The sequence below is a fragment of the Pristiophorus japonicus genome, chromosome 11, assembly GCF_044704955.1.
Source record: "Pristiophorus japonicus isolate sPriJap1 chromosome 11, sPriJap1.hap1, whole genome shotgun sequence".
Lineage (NCBI taxonomy): Eukaryota > Metazoa > Chordata > Chondrichthyes > Pristiophoridae > Pristiophorus > Pristiophorus japonicus.
This window is the reverse complement of record NC_091987.1, coordinates 101703198-101722681: the sequence shown is the minus strand read 5'-3', so window position 1 is coordinate 101722681 and position 19484 is coordinate 101703198. Positions and strand designations below refer to the sequence as shown.

Here is a 19484-nt window from a genome sequence, read left to right as displayed (position 1 = left end):
GCAATGGTAGTTGGTGTCCCTTCCTTTCCGCTTAGTTTCCTCACCCCATTCTCTCCTCTCCTGAACTCATGCTGGGGAGCAATTTCATTGGCAGTGGCAGCCATTTCATTCTTCCTTCAGGGGAGAGTCTTGTAAGTGAACACTGGTCGATTGGTAATCAGAGTAGATTCTTATTCTCCCCTCATCTGACACTGAAGCACATAATTTCCAAATGTAGTCACAACAATTAGGAACCGCAACCTGAACTGATTTCCCCCTTCTCTAGCCCAGAATCACTAAGACTGATTGATCAATGACAATACAGCAGTCGCAGCTTGGCAATCAAGTCAATATCGACCAGGGATCAAACCTAGGGCCTTCCTGGTCAGTGTGGTTCAGGGCTATACCAGTGAATCAATTTTAAAGTTACAGAAAAAATAAAAATGGAAAGCCACATTTCCAAGTTTGGCTCTATTCATTTGGCATCAATTTCTAATTAAAAAAATCATTCAACATTCAATGGAACAGTTCCTTCAAATGAAGGTATAAATATATAAATCATTTTCTAGTTTACCTAATTCAGGTTTATCAAGTAGACTTATCAGAATCCGGAAGGGCTTCTGGTGTGCTTGAGGTCCATGTTCCTGATCCGGCTCAGGATTCACCTGTTGCAAAGTTCTTATCAATGCCTGCAGAAAATCATGCAAAATTAACACTACATCCTCAGTAAAAGCAGCAGGAGCAATTCTAACAAAGACAATTAAGAAATGTTACAGTCTTGAAGAATTCTAACAGTGGCATCAGTTCGAGCTAGTCCACCGTGCACCTTGATTTTGGAAGCACAAGGTACATGCGGTTCCCCTTCCCTGCCATCAGAGACAACCTCCTCTTCCAATACCAAAAAATTGCTACTGGTCATTTCCTTCCAAGGCTACAACTACATCACCCTTAAGTTTCACTCCTGCCCAGACACACACACACCTGTATGTATTGCTGTACGTATCGGTGTATGTCACAGGATCACCGTACAAGTACACCACCTCCGGTGCCCCAGTGCAGCCTTCGGCCGCCTGAGGAAAGTGTTTGAAGACCAGGCCCTCAAAACTGCCACCAAGCTCATGGTCTACAGGGCTGTAGTAATACCCGCCCTCCTGTATGGCTCAGAGACATGGACCATGTACAGTAGACATCTCAAGTTGCTGGAGAACTACCACCAACGATGTCTCCACAAGATCCTACAAATCCCCTGGGAGGACAGGTGCACCAACATAAGCGTTCTCATTCAGGCTAACATCCCCAGCATTGAAACACTGACCACACTCGATCAGCTCCACTGGGTAGGCCACATAGTTCACATGCCAGACACGAGACTCCTAAAGCAAGTGCTCTACTTGGAGCTCCTTCACGACAAACGAGTCAACGGAAACGCTACAAGGACACCCTCAAAGCCTCCCTGATAAAGTGCGACATCCCCACTGACACCTGGGAGTCCCTGGCCCAAGGCCGCCCTAAGTGGAGGAAGTGCATCCGAGAGGGCACTGAGCACCTCGAGTCTCAACGCCGAGAGCATGCAGAAATTAAGCTCAGGTAGCGGAAAGAGCATGCGGCAAACTAGTCCCAACCACCCCTTCCCTCAATGACTATCTGTCCCACCTGTGACAGAGTCTGTGGCTCTCGTATTGGACTGTTCAGCCACCAAAGAACTCACTTCAGGAGTGGAAGCAAGTCTTCCTCGATTCCGAGAGACTGCCTATGATGATGACGATGAGGACGAGGACGAGGACGACGACGACGTGCTATGCCAACAGCACATCCGATCTTTTGATGTGCTATGTAAATACATGTTAACTACTACGGTAAAAGAATTATAATTTTTTCATAGCTTAAAAAATGGCTAAAAGATCAGTACATGGTTTATGTTCTGATTTGAGTCTGTTATTTTCTAACTACATGCAGGCAAAGTGTGGACCCAAATTTGATAGCACCACATTAAGAATAATTTTCCTTAAAAGTACTTACTCGAACCAGCAAGTCCCTGGAATGTTTGTCAAAATAAGCCCTGGCCTGATCTTCAGGAGAAGTGGAGCAGTCTTGGTCTGCAGTCTTGATGCCTCCTTTGATATCTGTACCTAAAAGGATCAACATGAGCCATTATTGCAAATGCAAACAGAACATACAAAAACATTAACAATTAAATCTGTGTTTTATTGGCTGGTTGCTATAACAGAGATTACATTGAAAAGATTCATTGTAATTAGAAATAGAATTTGAATAATGATGTAGTAGTTACTGAAAAAGGTCGATGCAAGTATTAAAAATAAATTCCATGCTGATAATACATAGCTGGATGTTGATAATTTCAGCAATTTAGGACTAGTTCACTTTTGTCATATAAAAAGGTGATCCTAAAAGGATTTAAAACATAACCTCTACAATGCTCATAGAATAAAAGATGGATGTCAATAAGTTACAAGATCACATTCAATTGGGGAGCATCAGGCGGCGTCATAAACGCACGACATCGAGAAACGAGTATTGGGTGTCAGATTCCCTCCATTTTTCTATCCATTCCCTTGTCTCCCAGGCCACTCACCAATTAATGCCTAGCACTATGCCTGAGCTGAGGCGCAATAATTAAATCTTTCTTTTGAACTTTGTTACATGCCAGGCTTCCACACAACGTTACCATGAATCGGTTGGCAGGAGATACAAGAGTTTGGCTCAGGGGATGACACTTCTTCCAATTTCCCCCCTATCCCTGTGATAAAGAACCAGACGTCCGTTGTACATTTCTCCACAACAGAGTCTGGGAGCTCATGTGTGGAGGATCACTGGTCTAAATCCATGGCTGAACTGTCCACAGCACTGTGCTCGGCAATGCAGTGAGCAGCTACCTGACTAAATTGCTGTCCCATAATTGGAAGGCAGCCGCTCAGTTGCCTTTACATGCTGCAGCTACTGATTCTCGACTTCTCTCCAGAAGCAGATTACCTGCTTCTCCTCAGGAAGGGAGGAAGGAATCCAACAACCAGCAGAGTAATCAACCCAGGCTACTCTCACACCCCCGCCAGCACTAACCGACAATGGTCACAAGGAAAGGCCTTAGCGGGAGGTGGGGGGGCAGGGAACATCACCTGGCTGCCATGACGATGACAATGAAGAAAATAAATATGCTAAAGGAGAACAGAGAGTCGGGATAAATGGTTCATTCTCAGGTTGGCAACCAGTAACTAGTGGGGTGCCGCAGGGATCAGTGCTGGGACCCCAACTATTTACAATCTATATTAATGACTTGGAAGGGACTGAGTGTAACATAGCCAAGTTTTCTGAGATACAAAGATGGGGGAAAAAGCAATGCGTGAGGAGGACACAAAAAATCTGCAAAAGGACATAGACAGGCTAAGTGAGTGGGCAAAAATTTGGCAGATGGAGTATAATGTTGGAAAGTGTGAGGTCATGCACTTTGGCAGAAAAAAATCAAAGAGCAAATTATTGTTTAAATGGAGAAAGATTGCAAAGTGCTACAGCGGGACCTGGGGGTACTTGTGCATGAAACACAAAAGGATCGTATGCAGGACAGCAAGTGATCAGGAAGGCCAATGGTATCTTGGCCTTTATTGCAAAGGGGATGGAGTATAAAAGCAGGGAAATCTTGCTACAGGTATACAAGGTTTTGGTGAGGCCACACCTGGAATACTGCATGCAGTTTTGGTTTCCATATTTACGAAAGGATATATTTGCTTTGGAGGCAGTCAGAGAAGGTTCACTACATTGATTCCAGGATGAGGGGGTTGACTTATGAGGAAAGGTTGAGTAGATTGGGCCTCAACTCATTCGAGTTCAGAAGAATGAGAGGTGATCTTATTGAAACACATAAGATTATGAGGGGGCTTGACAAGGTGGGGACGGGATGTTTCCACCGATGGGGGAAGACTAGAACTGGAGGGCATGACCTTAGAATAAGGGGCCGCCCATTTAAAACTGAAATGAGGAGGAATTTCTTCTGAGGGTTGTAAATCTGTGGAATTCGCTGCCTCAGAGAGCTGTGGAAGCTGGGACATTGAATAAATTTAAGACAGAAATAGACAGTTTCTTAAACGATAAGGGGTTATGGAGAGCGGGCGGGGAAGTGGAGCTGAGTCCATGGTCAGATCAGTCATGATTAAATGTAGTATCTCCAAATTTGCGGATGACACTAAGTTGGGTGGCAGTGTGAGCTGCGAGGAGGATGCTGTGAGGCTGCAGAGCGACTTGGATAGGTTAGGTGAGTGGGCAAATGCATGGCAGATGAAGTATAATGTGGATAAATGTGAGGTTATCCACTTTGGTGGTAAAAACAGAGAGACAGACTATTATCTGAATGGTGACAGATTAGGAAAAGGGGAGGTGCAAAGAGACCTGGGTGTCATGGTACATCAGTCATTGAAGGTTGGCATGCAGGTGCAGCAGGCGGTTAAGAAAGCAAATGGCATGTTGGCCTTCATAGCAAGGGGATTTGAGTACAGGGGCAGGGAGGTGTTGCTACAGTTGTACAGGGCATTGGTGAGGCCACACCTGGAGTATTGTGTACAGTTTTGGTCTCCTAACCTGAGGAAGGACATTCTTGCTATTGAGGGAGTGCAGCGAAGGTTCACCAGACTGATTCCCGGGATGGCGGGACTGACCTATCAAGAAAGACTGGATCAACTGGGCTTGTATTCACTGGAGTTCAGAAGAATGAGAGGGGACCTCATAGAAACATATAAAATTCTGACGGGGTTAGACAGGTTAGATGCAGGAAGAATGTTCCCAATGTTGGGGAAGTCCAGAACCAGGGGTCACAGTCTAAGGATAAGGGGTAAGCCATTTAGGACCGAGATGCGGAGGAACTTCTTCACCCAGAGAGTGGTGAACCTGTGGAATTCTCTACCACAGAAAGTTGTTGAGGCCAATTCACTAAATATATTCAAAAAGGAGTTAGATGAGGTCCTTACTGCTAGGGGGATCAAGGGGTATGGCGAGAAAGCAGGAATGGGGTACTGAAGTTGAATGTTCAGCCATGAACTCATTGAATGGCGGTGCAGGCTAGAAGGGCCGAATGGCCTACTCCTGCACCTATTTTCTATGTTTCTATGTTTCTATGATCTTATTGAATGGCTGAGCAGGCTCAAGGGGCCATATGGCCGACTCCTGTTGCTATTTCTTATGTTCTTATGAGAGATGAATAAAAAAATATACTTTTTTTAAAATCCCAGCATGAAAAATTAAATGAAGATGCAGCAAACATTTTTCATATACCCAAGAGCCATGCATACAGACGTCTGTTCAAGGACATGTCTCTCCTCAGTATGGTGTGGAGAGCGGCAGACAGAACGTGCACCATGTCCTCCCTGGTCATTGAGATGACAGACTTATTTGGATCCTTGAATAAAAAGGAGAACCACCGTCAACTGCAAATGTTGGTGTGCGTTTTTTTTTTAAAAACAGTGTCAGTTAATGCTGAAGCACACAGCACTTTGCTATTGCACTTCAAAAACATGTTTAATTTACGACATTTTAATTGATAAAATAAAAATCCTTCAAAAGTGCTTTTAATATTGATCAGAAACAAAGAAATTACATTTATATAGCACTTCATGTCCTCAGAACATCGCAACATATTTACTCTAAGTGTCTTTATTGTTCTGTAGGCAAATATGGCAGCCAATTTGTGCAAAGCAAGATCCCACAAACATTAACTGGAGGAATTCAATGAATCACCAGATAATCAGCTTTTCTTTGCATTGGTTGAAGGAGGCCAGAACACTGGGATGCCTCATCGCCCTTTTGTACAGTGCCGAAGGAGCTTTTATGTCCATCTGAACAGGCAGACGGAGCGTCTCTGTTAAAGGTCTCATCTGAAAGGCAGGACCTTATGACAAATGAGCATCAACCCAGCAGTGAACAGCCTAGATCATGTGCCTAAATCCATAGTGGGGCCTGAACCACAGTTTCCGACTCAACTGAGACAAGCTGACTCTTCAATACACATAACTTGAATTAAACACTTGTTCCATGAGATTTACTCTAGAAATATATATTTTAGCACAAAGTTTACAAACTCTGATATTCTGCCCAGTGTACAACTGATTGAGGATTCACACTGCTGCCTCAATCACTATTTATTTTAACAAATCCCATCCAGTCTCAAATGTCTGTTGCACATTCAAAATAAGAATGTTTGGAACTAAAATAAACAGGCAACACAATGTGCCCTTATTTGGTTAGACCAAATTTCTGTCAATGCCACTGGGTTAAGAATACAGTGGGCTGAAATTGCCCTCTTCTGTGCCTCCCACTGGCGTCTCCGGGGGGCGCGCTACCAGCTCCCGGGAAATTCCACGGGAGTTAGCAGAGGCGTGAACACGGTGGCGCCTCACCCCGCTAGTAGCCGGGCCGCCGCGCCTCCAGAGATGATGTCATCGCTATGCGCAGTGACCCTTTCCACCCCACGGTGGAAATTGCATAACGCCCCGTGAGGCGGGCGCAGGTCGCAAACCAGGCCAACTTCCGCTCCCGGGGCGGAGGTTAAAGGGGAAGTGCGCTGCGCCACACCATTTTTTCTCTTCAGCTAACTCACCGGTCGGCCTGTGCTCCATCACTGTTGCTTGGTCGGGGCTTGATCCTGTAGCCCGGCATTCTGTTTGGTTGCCAGGCTGCAGCCACAGCACCACACAGCATTCGCAGCGGCCCTTAACGGAAGGGGAGGGGCATTTCACAGAGAACCCATGCAGCACTGCTGATCCCACCCACACAGTGCTCCAGACATCAACCCAACATGAAGTGGAGCGCGCAACATTGTACCCCGAATTGGTTACCGTCCCCAAATTTAGTGGTAGGGGATTCTATTGTAAGGGGAATAGATGGGCGTTTCTGCAGTCGCAACCGAGACTCCAGGATGGTATGTTGCCTCCCTGGTGCAAGGGTCAAGGATGTCTCGGAGCGGCTGCAGGGCATTCTGGAGGGGGGGGGGGAAAAGAGTGAACAGCCAGTTGTCGTGGTGCATGTAGGTACCATGGACATAGGTTTAAAAAAAAAAAAAAAATGGGATGACTTCCTACAAGCTGAATTTAGGGAGCTATGAGTTAAATTAAAAAGTAGGACCTCAAAAGGTAGTAATCTCAGCATTGCTACCAGTGCCACATGCTAGTCAGAGTAGGAATAGCAGGATAGTTAAGATGAACACATGGCTTGAGGAGTGGTGCAGAAGGGAGGGATTCAAATTCCTGGGTCATTGGAACTGGTTCTGGGGGAGGTGGGACCAGGACAAAACAAACGGTCTGCATCTGGGCAGGACCAGAACCGATGTCCTTGGGGGAGTCTTTGCTAGTGCTGTTGGGGAAGGGCTAAACTAATATGGCAGGGGGATGGGAATCTATACTGGGAGACAGAGGGAAGTAAAATGGGGGCAGAAGCAAAAGATAGAAAGGAGAAAAGTAAAAGTGGAGGGCAGGGAAATCCAAGACAAAAATCAAAAAGGGCCACATTACAGCAAAATTCTGAAGGGGCAAAGTATGTTAAAAAGACAAGCCTGAAGGCTCTGTGCCTCAATGCGAGGATTATTCGTAATAAGGTGGACGAATTAACTGCGCAGGCAATGATTAACAAATAGGATATAATTGGGTCGCTCTGGGAAGACCAAGGCTGGGAACTCAACATTCAGGAAGGATAGACAGAAAGGAAAAGAAGATGGGGTAGCGTTGCTCGTTAAAGAGGAGATTAACGCAATAGTAAGCAAGGTCATTAGCATGGATGAGGTGGAATTTGTATGGGTAAAGCTGCAGAACACCAAATCACAGAAAACGCTAGTGGGAGTTGTGAACAGACCACCAGTCATCGTGAGGTTGGGGATGGCATCAAACAGGAAATTAGGGATGCGTGCAATAAAGGTACAGCAGTCACCATGGGTGACTTTAATCTACATATAGACTGGGCTAACCAAACTGGTAGCAATGCAGTGGAGGAGGATTTCCTGGAGTGTATTAGGGATGGCTTTTTAGACCAATATGTCGAGGAACTAACCAGGGAGCAGGTCATCCTAGACTGGGTGATGTGTAATGAGAAAGGACTAATTAGCAATCTTGTTGTGAGAGGCTCCTTGGGGGAAGAGTGACCATAATATGGTATAATTCTTCATTCAGGTGGAGTGTGACAATTAATTCAGAGACTAGGGTCCTGAGCTTAAGGAAAGGTAACTTCGATGGTATGAGACGTGAATTGGCTAGGATAGACTGGCGAATGATACTTAAAGGGTTGATGGTGGATAGGCAATGGCAGACATTTAAAGATCACATGGATGAGCTTCAACAATTGTACATCCCTGTCTGGAGTAAAAATAAAATGGGCAAGGTAGTTCAACTGTGGCTAACAAAGGAAATTAGGGATAGTGTTAAATCCAAGGAAGAGGCATACAAATTGGCCAGAAAAAGCAGCAAAGCCGAGGACTGGGAGAAATTTAGAATTCAGCAGAGGACGACAAAGGAGGGGGAAAACAGAGTATGAGAGGAAGCTTGCAGGGAACATAAAAACTGACTGCAAAAGTTTCTATAGATGTGTGAAGAGAAAAAAATTAGTGAACACAAACGTAGGTCCCTTGCAGTCAGAATCAGGTGAATTTATAATGGGGAACAAAGAAATGGCAGACCAATTCAACAAATACTTTGGTTCTGTCTTCACTAAGGAAGACACAAATAACTGCAGAAATACTAGGGGACTGAGGGTCTAGTGAGAAGGAGGAACTGAAGGAAATCCTTATTAGTCAGGAAATTGTGTTCGGGAAATTGATGGGATTGAAGGCTGATAAATCTCCAGGGCCTGATAGGCTGCATCCCAGAGTACTTAAGGAAGTGGCTCTAGAAATAGTGGATGCATTGTTGATCATTTTCCAACATTCTATTGACTCTGGATCAGTTCCTATGGATTGGAGGGTAGCTAATGTAACACCACTTTTTTAAAAAATGAGGGAGAGAAAACAGGGAATTATAGACCAGTTAGCCTGACATCAGAGTGGGGAAAATGTTGGAATCAATTAATAAAGATGAAAAGCAGAGCATTTGGAAAGCAGTGACAAGATCGGTTAAGTCAGCATGGATTTATGAAAGGGAAATCATGCTTGACAAATCTTCTAGAATTTTTTGAGAATATAACTTGTAGCGTGGTCAAGGGAGAACCAGTGGATGTGGTGTATTTGGACTTTCAAAAGGTTTTTGACAAGGTCTCACATAAGATATTAGTGTGCCAAATTAAAGCACATGGTATTGGGGGTAATGTATTGACGTGGATAGAGAACTGGTTGGCAGACAGGAAGCAGAGTCGGAATAAATGGGTCTTTTTCAGAATGGCAGACAGTGACTAGTGGGGTGCTGCAGGGTTCAGTGCTGGGACCCCAGCTATTTACAATATACATTAATGATTTAGATGAAGGAATTGAATGTAATATCTCCAAGTTTGCAGATGACACTAAACTGGGTGGCAGTGAGAGTTGTGAGGAGAATGCGAAGAGGCTGCAGGATGACTTGGACAGGTTAGGTGAGTGGGCAAGTGCATGGTAGATGCAGTATAATATGGATAAACGTGATGTTATCCACTTTGGTGGCAAAAACAGAAAGGCAGAATATCTGATTGGTGACGGATTAGGAATAGGGGAGGTGCAACGAGACCTGGGGGTCATGGTACATCAGTCATTGAAAGTTGGCATGCAGGTACAGCAGCAGTGCAGGAGGCAAATGGCATGTTGGCCTTCATAGCTAGAGGATTTGAGTATCGGAGCAAGGAGGTCTTACTGCAGTTGTACAGGGACTTGGTGAGGCCACACCTGGAATAGTGTGTTCAGTTTTGGTCTCCTAATCTGAAGGAAGGACATTCTTGCTATTGAGGGAGTGCAGCGAAGGTTCACCAGACTGATTCCCGGGATGGCAGGACTGACATACGAGGAGAGACTGGATCGACTGGGCTTGTATTCACTGGAGTTTAGAAGAATGAGAGGGGATCTCATAGAAACAAATAAAATTCTGACGGGATTGGAGAGGTTAGAGGCAAGAAGAATGTTCCCGATGCTGGGGAAGTCCAGAACCAGGGCTCACAGTCGAAGGATAAGGGATAAGCCATTTAGGACCGAGATGAGGAGAAACTTCTTCACGAAGAGTTGTTAACCTGTGGAATTCTCTACCGCAGAAAGTTTGTGAGGCCAGTTCGTTAGATATATTCAAAAGGGAGTTAGATATGGCCCTTACGGCTAAAGGGATCAAGGGGTATGGAGAGAAAGCAGGAAAGAGGTACTAAGGTTCAATGATCAGCCATGATCTTATTGAATGGTGGTGCAGGCTTGAAGGGCTGAATGGCCTACTCCTGCACCTAATTTCTATGTTTCAAACGGGGTGTAACCCAATTTTGCCCTGTGGGTTTTAACTTGCCTGCAGTCCAGGAAGCTCCATGAATCAACTAATCATCTTCCCATTTAGCATGGTTGACATCAAACTCTTGGGCACAAATCTGAGCTGGATTCAAATCCAGGTTTCAGGTGAAAGGACAGCATGCTACATAACGATGTCAACCTATCACTGCAGCAGCACTTGTCAAATATGGTTCATAAATAATTCACTTTAATGCAGGCTATTGCTTTTATAACCAACCAGCTCCAAAGTGGAATTTGTGCACCAAAGTTACCAACCATTTAGCATCTAGCTACTAAGAGTAATAGTCAAGGCTGATGCAATATGTGAAGCTTTACAATAGGACACATACAGTTGCCAGTCACATCTGCTGTGAAGTATGGCACATCCTATGACTTGCTTTTTTGCAAGGTAATCTGCTTTAGAATTATTGGGAAGAAAACAGAGATAATCAAACAACCACTGCAATGAGTTTTTAAGCAGATTTTAAAATAAATATGCTCAGTACTTACCAGGCACGTGCAAAGAGGGAAAAAATAAAATAGAATTTCTAAAGTGTTCCGCTGCACAAGGACATTAGAATCCTGCACTGAGGCACACAACCCTTTCACCTGGAAAACAAGATAAATGATGATGAATTATCAATTGCCTGAGAATCAGAGCAGTATTTTCCCAATTTTTCCCCCTTTATTGGCCCTGGGTTTTTTGCCTCTCCCAGGAAACTAAATGCTGCAGCCATTGGGAGCATGGGATAGGTTTGATGGACCAGCTGGTCTTTTACTCCCTGTCATTTTCATATGTTTCAATGTTCGTATCATGTGTGCACCCCCACCAAGATTTTTTTTAATTTTTTTTATAAAGTGTGTAGACAACATTCTGGATCCCAATTCCCCACCACACCACATAGCCGCTCCCTCCCTTTTTCAGTAATTGTATTGAGATTGAGAAAAACATTTTAAATCCTGTTTAGTTGTGTCCAATGATGCTGAACAACCTGCAAAACCTCTTTGGTTCATTTCTTTTAAACTTATATTTGAGGTGATTTTTTTTTTGTACTCATCAAAGAGATATATTTTTTGTTGACCATTGTTATGAAGTACCCCATGGTTAGACCAGATGCAGAGTAAGATGCACTCTGCTCCATCAACACCCCTGAGCCCTGACCTCAAAAGCACAGCGCTACTGCTCTAATGCAAATTTACATTTCCCACAGCAGCCAGCCTTATGGCTTTGCGGTCAGAGATGGTTAATTTAGTGTTAAATTACAGGCATTGTTATAACAAGGGACTGTGCTCTCCAGGAACTGAGTTAGAGAAGGGACATTCTCACTGGCGTAGATTTTAGTCTTTGCTGTCGTCTGACCCTTACAGAATCTACCCAATTTTCAGTCCATTAATTCCAGAGGTTAATTGTAGTGTTCACACTGCTGCTCAAGCAGAGATCAGCTGACTTCCGAAACTCCTCCGATATAAAAGCTTGCTGCCAATTCTAGCAAACAACTTCAGATCAGTCCACACAAACACAAAAGCAAAATATTACGGATGTTGGAATAAAAACAGAAAATGTTGGAAATCTCAGCAGGTCAGGCAGCATCTATAGAGAGGAAGCAGAGTTAACTTTTCGGGTCGATGACCCTTCGTCAGAACTGGAGAGAGTGTTCGAAAAGAACAGATTCTTAACAAGCACTGAAGGAGGACTGGGGGGGAGGGGGAGGAAAGAGAATGAACAAAAGGGAAGGTCTGCGATAGGTTGGAAGACAGGAGAGATTAGAGAGACAAAAGGGATGATGTCCCAAATTCAAATGGTAATGTCAGGAGTTAGAAAAACATTAGTCAAGATAGGATGTGAATGGTAGGATGCCATTCGAGACTAGGATAGAAAAAAGAAAGAAACAGGCTCTGAGGGGGGCGGCAGGGGGAAAGGGAGCGAACGACTGTCAGCGGTTATAGTCTGAAATTGTTGAACTCTATGTTGAGTCCAGAAGGCTGTAAGGTGCCTAAATAAAAGAGGCGCCATTCCTTGAGCTTGCGTTGAGCTTCGTTGGAACAGTGTAGGAGAGGTCAGAGTGGGCAGAAGCTCAGGGTCACACTTGCGGACTGAACGGAGGTGCTCTGCAAAGTGGTCACTCGATCTATGCTTGGTCTCCCCAATGTAGAGACCACCACATCGTGAGCAGCGAATACAGTATACTAAATTGAAAGTAGTACAAGCAAATCGCTGTTTCACCTGGAAGGAGTACTTGGGACCCTGGATAGTGGGAAGGGAGGAGGTAAAATGGCAGGTGTTGTGGCGTGAGGAAGCGGAGTTTCCAGTTTTCCAGCCCCAACCGTCCCCTTTTCACCATGGACGTCCAATCCCTCTACACTTCCATCCCCCACCAGGATGGCTCGAGAGCGTTCCGCTTCTTCCTCGAGCAGAGGTCCAACCAGTCCCCATCCACCACCACCCTTCTCCCCCTGGCTGAACTTGTTCTCGCATTAAACAACTTCTCCTTTAACTCCACTCACTTTCTCCAAATTAAATGTGTTGCTCTGGGAACCCGCGTGGGTCCCAGCTATTCCTGCCTTTTCGTGGGATCTGTGGAACATTCTTTGTTCCAGTCCGACTCGGGTCCCCTCCCTCACCTCTTTTTCCAGTACATTGATGACTATCGGGCCTTTTCCTGCTCTCGCCCAGAACTGGAAAATTCCATTCACTTTGCATCCAATTTCCACCCTTCCCTCACCTTCACAAGGTCCATCTCCGACTCTTCCCTTCCTCGACTTCTCCGTCTCCATCTCCATCTCTGGGGATAGGCTTTCGATCAGTATCCACTATAAAGCCCACTGACTCCCACACTTACCTGGACTACACTTCCACCCACCCCGCATCCTGTAAGGACTCCATTCCATTCTCCAAGTTTCTCCGTCGCATCTTCTCGGACAACACCACCTTTCACACTAGTGCCTCTGACATGTTTTCCTTTTTCCTCAACAAAGGCTTCCCCTCCATCATGGTTAACATGGCCCTGGACCATGTCCGTTCTATTTCCCGGACCTCTGCTCTCACCTCTTCCCCTCCGAACCATGACAGGGCTCCCCTTGTCCTCACCCTTCACCCCATCAGCCTCCATGTTCAACGGATCATCCTTCGCCATTTCCGCCACCTCCAGTGTGATCCCATCACCAATCACATCTTCCCCACCCCTCAGCATTCCGAAGGGACCGCTTTCTCCGCGACACACTGGTTCATTCCGCAGTCACGCCCAGCACCCCCTCCCCTGTCCACGGCACCTTCCTGTGCAAATAAAGGAAAGGCAACACCTGCCCATTTACCTCCTCCCTTCCCACTGTCCAGTGCCCCAAATACTCCTTCCAAGTGAATCAGCGACTTGCTTGTACTTCTTCCAATTTAGTATACTGTATTCGCTGTTCACGATGTGGTCTCCTCTACATTGGGGAGACCAAGTGTAGATTGGTTGACCGCTTTGCGGAGCACCTCCGTTCAGTCCACAAGTGTGACCCTGAGCTTCCGGCCGCCTGTCACTTTAATTCTTCCCTCCATTCCCACTCTGACCTCTCCGCCCTCGGTCTCCAACACTATTCCAACGAAGCTCAACGCAAGCTCGAGGAACAGTACTGCATCTTTCATTTAGGCACTTCACAGCCTCTGGACTCAACATAGAGTTCAAAAACTTCAGAGCGCAAACACTGCCAATCTTTGGCTCCCTTTCTCCCCACCCCCCCCCCCCCCCTCAGAGCCTGTTTCTTTCTCTTTTTTTCTCTCCTTGTCTCCAATGGCAATTAGTTATAATCCCACCATTCACACTCTATCTTGACTAATGTTTTTCTAACTCCTGGCATTACCATTTGAATTTGGGTCATCATCCCTTTTGTCTCTCTAATTTCTCCTGTCTTCCAACTTATCACAGACCTTCCCTTTTGTTCTTTCTTCCCCTCCCCCTTTCAGGGCTTGTTAAGAATCTGTTCTTTTCGAACACTCTCCAATTCTGACAAAGGGTCATCGTCCTGAAACGTTAACTCTGCTTCCAATCCACAGATGCTGCCTGACCAGCTGAGATTTCCAGCATTTCATGTTGAGATCAGTCCACTCACCTTCCCCACCCTTCAGAGGATAGCATGGCCAAAAGAAAAAAAGAACACAAGGACAAAATGTAAAAACAAACCAGGGTTGAACTACATAAATAGACTTACCGCAAGGAGAGGGTCTGTGCCAAACATATACTTCTGCTCTTTTCCGTACACAGACCTATTAATGTGGTTGACAACAAAGAGCGAAGCAGGGAGGCGTATGGAAGGGCTGACCAGGACACTGCCCCACAGAGCTCCGTAGAATACCTCCTGGCCCACTACCAGAATCAGCTTCTGCAGCAAGATGTCCGTTCTTCATTTAATAAACAGAGAAAAGAAAAAAAAGCAGTTTCAAATGTTTGACTTCGACAAGTTAAAATGCCAACACCATGCAAATTTCAAGGCAGTGATCCAAACAAGGGGTGTGGATCATGTAAAACACAAAGCTTGATTGACTTATAGAAAATAGGTGCAGGAGTAGGCCATTAGGCCCTTCGAGCCTCTACCACCATTCAATAAGATCATGGCTGATCATTCACCTCCATACCCCTTTCCTGCTTTCTCTGTCAGTTATATACTATGAATGGACTAATGCACTAATCCACTAAACAGTTTTTTTAAAACTCCGCTATTTCTTCTGGTTTTGCATTGCACATCGTAGAGAGGGGAGGGGGAAGGGGCAAGGGTTTAGATTCAAGCATCTTTTCTACATCAGGCAGATGGAGTATCCACGGCGTCAGCAGGAAGTCCTCACAATTTTCACAGTCGGGCCTCAATATAACTGGTGAGTTGACTGGGAGCACAGGAAATCCAGCCGCCTGAACCGACCTCCACCCAAAACCAGGACAGGCAGACCGCCAGTGTTCAGTAAACAGGAGAAAATTAGTTCTCGGAACTCAAGAACAACATTGCTTTTTTGTTGGTGAATCACAAAGAAATTCATCCTTGCTAACGTGGAAGGCGTTTGTTCAGAACTCTCTTGCTTAGTCAATAAGCATCAAACCCAATAACTTTTCTGTTTACACACCATGGGTACAAACAAAAGTTGTTTTAAAAGCTTAAGACAGGAATGCAAGAAAGGTGTATTCGAGGACTAAAGGATTATCAACAGATAATGTTCTGAGCTGTGTCGGGTGGGGGGGGGGGAGGAATAGCTGACTGCACCACTACCTTCTTAGACGAGTGCAGAAACCAAGTGTTTTCATTTAGATCATTGAGTCATAAGTGGCAGTGTGGTTGCCAGGGAAACACTGGATACGCAGCGCAAGATTTGTTCTGCAGCTGGCTGATGGGAAGACCAGAGCTTTCACAGTGAGTATCTTCAGTTATGCCTCTGTGTATGGCAGTGTCAGCTGTGGATCAGCGGGTAGCACTCTCGCCTCGGAGTTAAATGGTTGTGGGTTCGAGTCCCGCTCCAGGAACTTGAGCGCAAAAATCTAGGCTGACACTCCAGTGCAGTACTGAGGGAGTGCTGCACAGTCGGAGGTGCAGTCTTTCGGATGAGAGGTTAAACCTGCTCCCTCAGGTGGACGTAAAAGATCCCATGGCACTATTTCAAAGAGCAAGGAAGTTATCCCCGGTGTCCTGGTCAATATTTATCCCTCAATCAACGTCACTACAACAGTTTATCTGGTCACTATCACATTGCCGTTTGTGGGAGCTTGCTGCACACAAATTGGCTGCCGTGTTTCCTACATTACAAACAGTGACTGCGCTCCAAACGTATTTAATTGGTTGTAAAGTGCTTTGAGACGTCCAATGGTTGTGAAAGGCATTATATAAATGCAAGTCTTTCTTTCTATGCAGAATAAAACCTGATCTTTTCAATGGCTACAAAATGCAGCCCAGATGAATATAGTCATCTAAACCTGGACATTGTCCTAAATATTAGCAAGCTATCTGCAAATTTGCACCCAATTACAACATTATGAAGAGAGATATTGGGCTGTGGACACCACCTCTCCTCTTTCACAGCACCACTTCAGAGATTTGACATTATAGAAGAGGGGAAATCGACAAAACCCAAAGCAGCAATTATAATCCTCATCACCCGGTAAAAAGTGGTGCCTGGGTGCCACCTGTTGTAACAATGCTTCAATGTTGTGATAATTCTGTAGAATACAGATCCTTTTTATAGGACGTCCTAATGAATTGCGCAGAACTTCACGATTTTCCTATTAGTCAACATTACCCGCTCAATGGAAACACAGGATTTATTTGCATAAAATATTGGCCTTCAGATCGCCTGTATATTGCAAGAATTTGTTCTCCTGATTATAACCTGCATTAACCACAGTACCCATTCGTCACACAGCACAGAAGGCAACATCCTTTTTGAAAAGTTGCTATCGTTCCTCCCCTTCTCACCCAGTGGTGGGGTCTCAACTCATGCTGCGATAGTTCCACAGATAAAGTTATTCCTTCGTCACCTCACCAAAATGTCCATTCGTCACCTCCAAGCGAGATTGGCAACTTATTCCATTGAAGCTTATTCTACTGTACGTCGCATATGAGCCTGAAGTTCTCAACTGAAATCCTCACAAAAGCACTTTTTAGCAGGGTTCGTGAGTTGCAATCAGAATTAATAACCCGGTGTGATTTTCCCCCCCCCCTGCCCGCCCACCTTTCCCTAGCCTGGGGGCAAGGAGGCTAACTGTAGCATCTCTAGTTTTACTCTAACCAAGATCAGTTAACTCCGCACAAAACAGGAACTGAAAATGAGGCTTCCAGTCTGGTATGGAACACAATACATTCAACCACACAGTCAACAGGAACGCTGGATTTTATTATTTGAGATAATACATTAGAATCAGTTGGAAATTTAAATGCTCCTTTGCTTTTTGTACAGTGTTATTTCCCAGCAGTGTTGGATCGATTCCTGGAGATTCGGTCACATGATATTCGGCGGAGTCTGCATTTACTTAATGGCTTGATGTCGGCTTCAAACTCAGGAACATTATAGATTAGTCATCAGGGTTGGAAATTCTAAATAAAGCAGTTTAGTGCTGTGCATTAGCAGTGCTGGGATTACACCAAGCTTGCAAGTCCCAAATAAATTACTACACCAGCGCTGAAACATAGAACATACAATATGCTGAGGGGGATTGATAATAAGCTGTTTTTCCTGGCTGGAGAGTCTAGAACTAGGGGGGCATATTTTCAGGATAAGGATTCGGCCATTTAAGACGAGATGAAGAGGAATTTCTTCACTCAGAGTGTTGTGAATCTTTGGAATTCTCTACCCCAAAGGGTTGTGGATGCTGAGTTATTGAATATATTCATGGCTGAGATATAGATTTTGGGACTCTTGCGAGCTTGGGGAATCCGGGCAAATGGGGATCAGGCGGAGTAGTGGAGTCAAGGTCGAATATCAGACATGATCAGTCCAGAGAGTCGGGATAAATGGCTCATTCTCTGGTTGGCAACCAGTAACTAGTGGGGTGCCGCAGGGATCAGTGCTGGAATCCCAACTATTCACAATCTATATTAACGACTTGGAAGAAGGGACTGAGTAACGTAGCCAAGTTTTCTGACGATACAAAGATAGGAGGAAAAGCAGTGTGTGAGGAGGACACAAAAAATCTGCAAAAGGACAGACAGGCTACGTGAGTGGGCAAAAATTTAGCAGATAGAGTATAATGTTGGAAAGTGAGAGGTCATGCACTTTGGCAGAAAAAAACCCATCAAAGAGCAAGTTATCATTTAAAGAGAGAAAGATTGCAAGATGCCACAGTACAGTGGGACCTGGGGGTACTTGTGCATGAAACACAAAAGGATAGTATGCAGGCATAGCAAGCGATCAGGAAGACCAATGGTATCTTGGCCTTTATTGCAAAGGGAATGGAGTATAAAAGCAGAGAAGTCTTGCTACAGCTATATAAGGTATTGGTGAGGCCACATCTGGAATACTGCGTGCAGTTTTGGTTTCCATATTTACGAAAGGATATACTTGTTTTGGAGGCAGTTCAGAGAATGTTCACTAGGTTGATTCCGGGGATTAGGGGGTTGACTTATGAGGAAAGGTTGAGGAGGTTGGGCCTCTACTCATTGGAATTCAGAAGAATGGGAGGTGATCTTATCAAAACGTATAAGATTATGAGGGGCCTTGACAGGGTGGTTGCAGAGAGGATGTTTCCACTGATGGGAGACACTAGAACTAGAGGGCATGATCTTAGAATAAGGGGCCGCCCATTTAAAACAGAGATGAGGAGGAATTTCTTCTCTGAGGGTTGTAAATCTGTGGAATTCACTGCCTCAGAGAGCTGTGGAAGCTGGGACATTGAATAAATGTAAGACAGAAATAGACAGTTTCTTAAACGATAAGGAGATAAGGGGTTATGGGGAGCAGGCGGGGAAGTGGAGCTGAGTCCATGATCAGATCAGCCATGATCTTAGTGAATGGTGGAGCAGGCTCAAGGGGCCATATGGCCTACTTCTGCACCCAATTCTTATGTTATGGTGACTACATAGCACTAAACTGCTTTGCTTAGAATTGTCGTAACACTTGACAGATGCCAGCTTAAGCGCCTTTGGATGTTTTATTACGTTAAGGGCACGATATAACTATAAGTTGTTATTGTAGTAATCTACTTTAGTTGACCCTAGATATTTGTTAAATTCCCGTTTCTCAAACTTTAAAAAAGTCCTACGACAGAACAGCAGACCACTAACCTCTCTGGGCTAGAAACACCAGCAATTTCCATCACAATGAAAAAAAAAGGAGCATCAAACACTGAGTTTCCAATCTCAATTTAATGAATGATTTTTTAATTTTTTTATTTGGTATTAGAGATCAGAGCCATCAGCAAAGACTGGAGAAATGTGGATTTTTCAGTCATAAGAAAACATATGAAGTGCGAGAGGATTAAAATAATCCCCACAATATGATTAAATATTGGATGGTATCCTACACAGCAACAGGGTCAGCCTGTAAAAGCTGCCTGCAGCTGTGTTTCATCAAAGACTTCTTTCCTAATCTAACTGCCATCAACCAAATTTTCTATTGGTTGCTTGCACTGCAATTATT

The 19484-nt window shown here is 44.7% G+C and overlaps 1 protein-coding gene across 1 annotated transcript in view; it reads right to left on the bottom strand.

Annotated features, from left to right (window-relative positions):
• Positions 1 to 19484, bottom strand: part of dop1b (DOP1 leucine zipper like protein B) — a 162401-nt gene that overhangs the window by 87390 nt on the left and 55527 nt on the right. Inside the window, exons 5-9 of the mRNA XM_070893826.1 lie at positions 14582 to 14771; positions 10901 to 10999; positions 5257 to 5380; positions 1999 to 2108; positions 554 to 668 (exon numbers count right to left, since the gene is read on the bottom strand). Coding sequence (XP_070749927.1) covers positions 554 to 668; positions 1999 to 2108; positions 5257 to 5380; positions 10901 to 10999; positions 14582 to 14771 — 638 coding nt within the window. The remainder of the gene's footprint in view (positions 1 to 553; positions 669 to 1998; positions 2109 to 5256; positions 5381 to 10900; positions 11000 to 14581; positions 14772 to 19484) is intronic.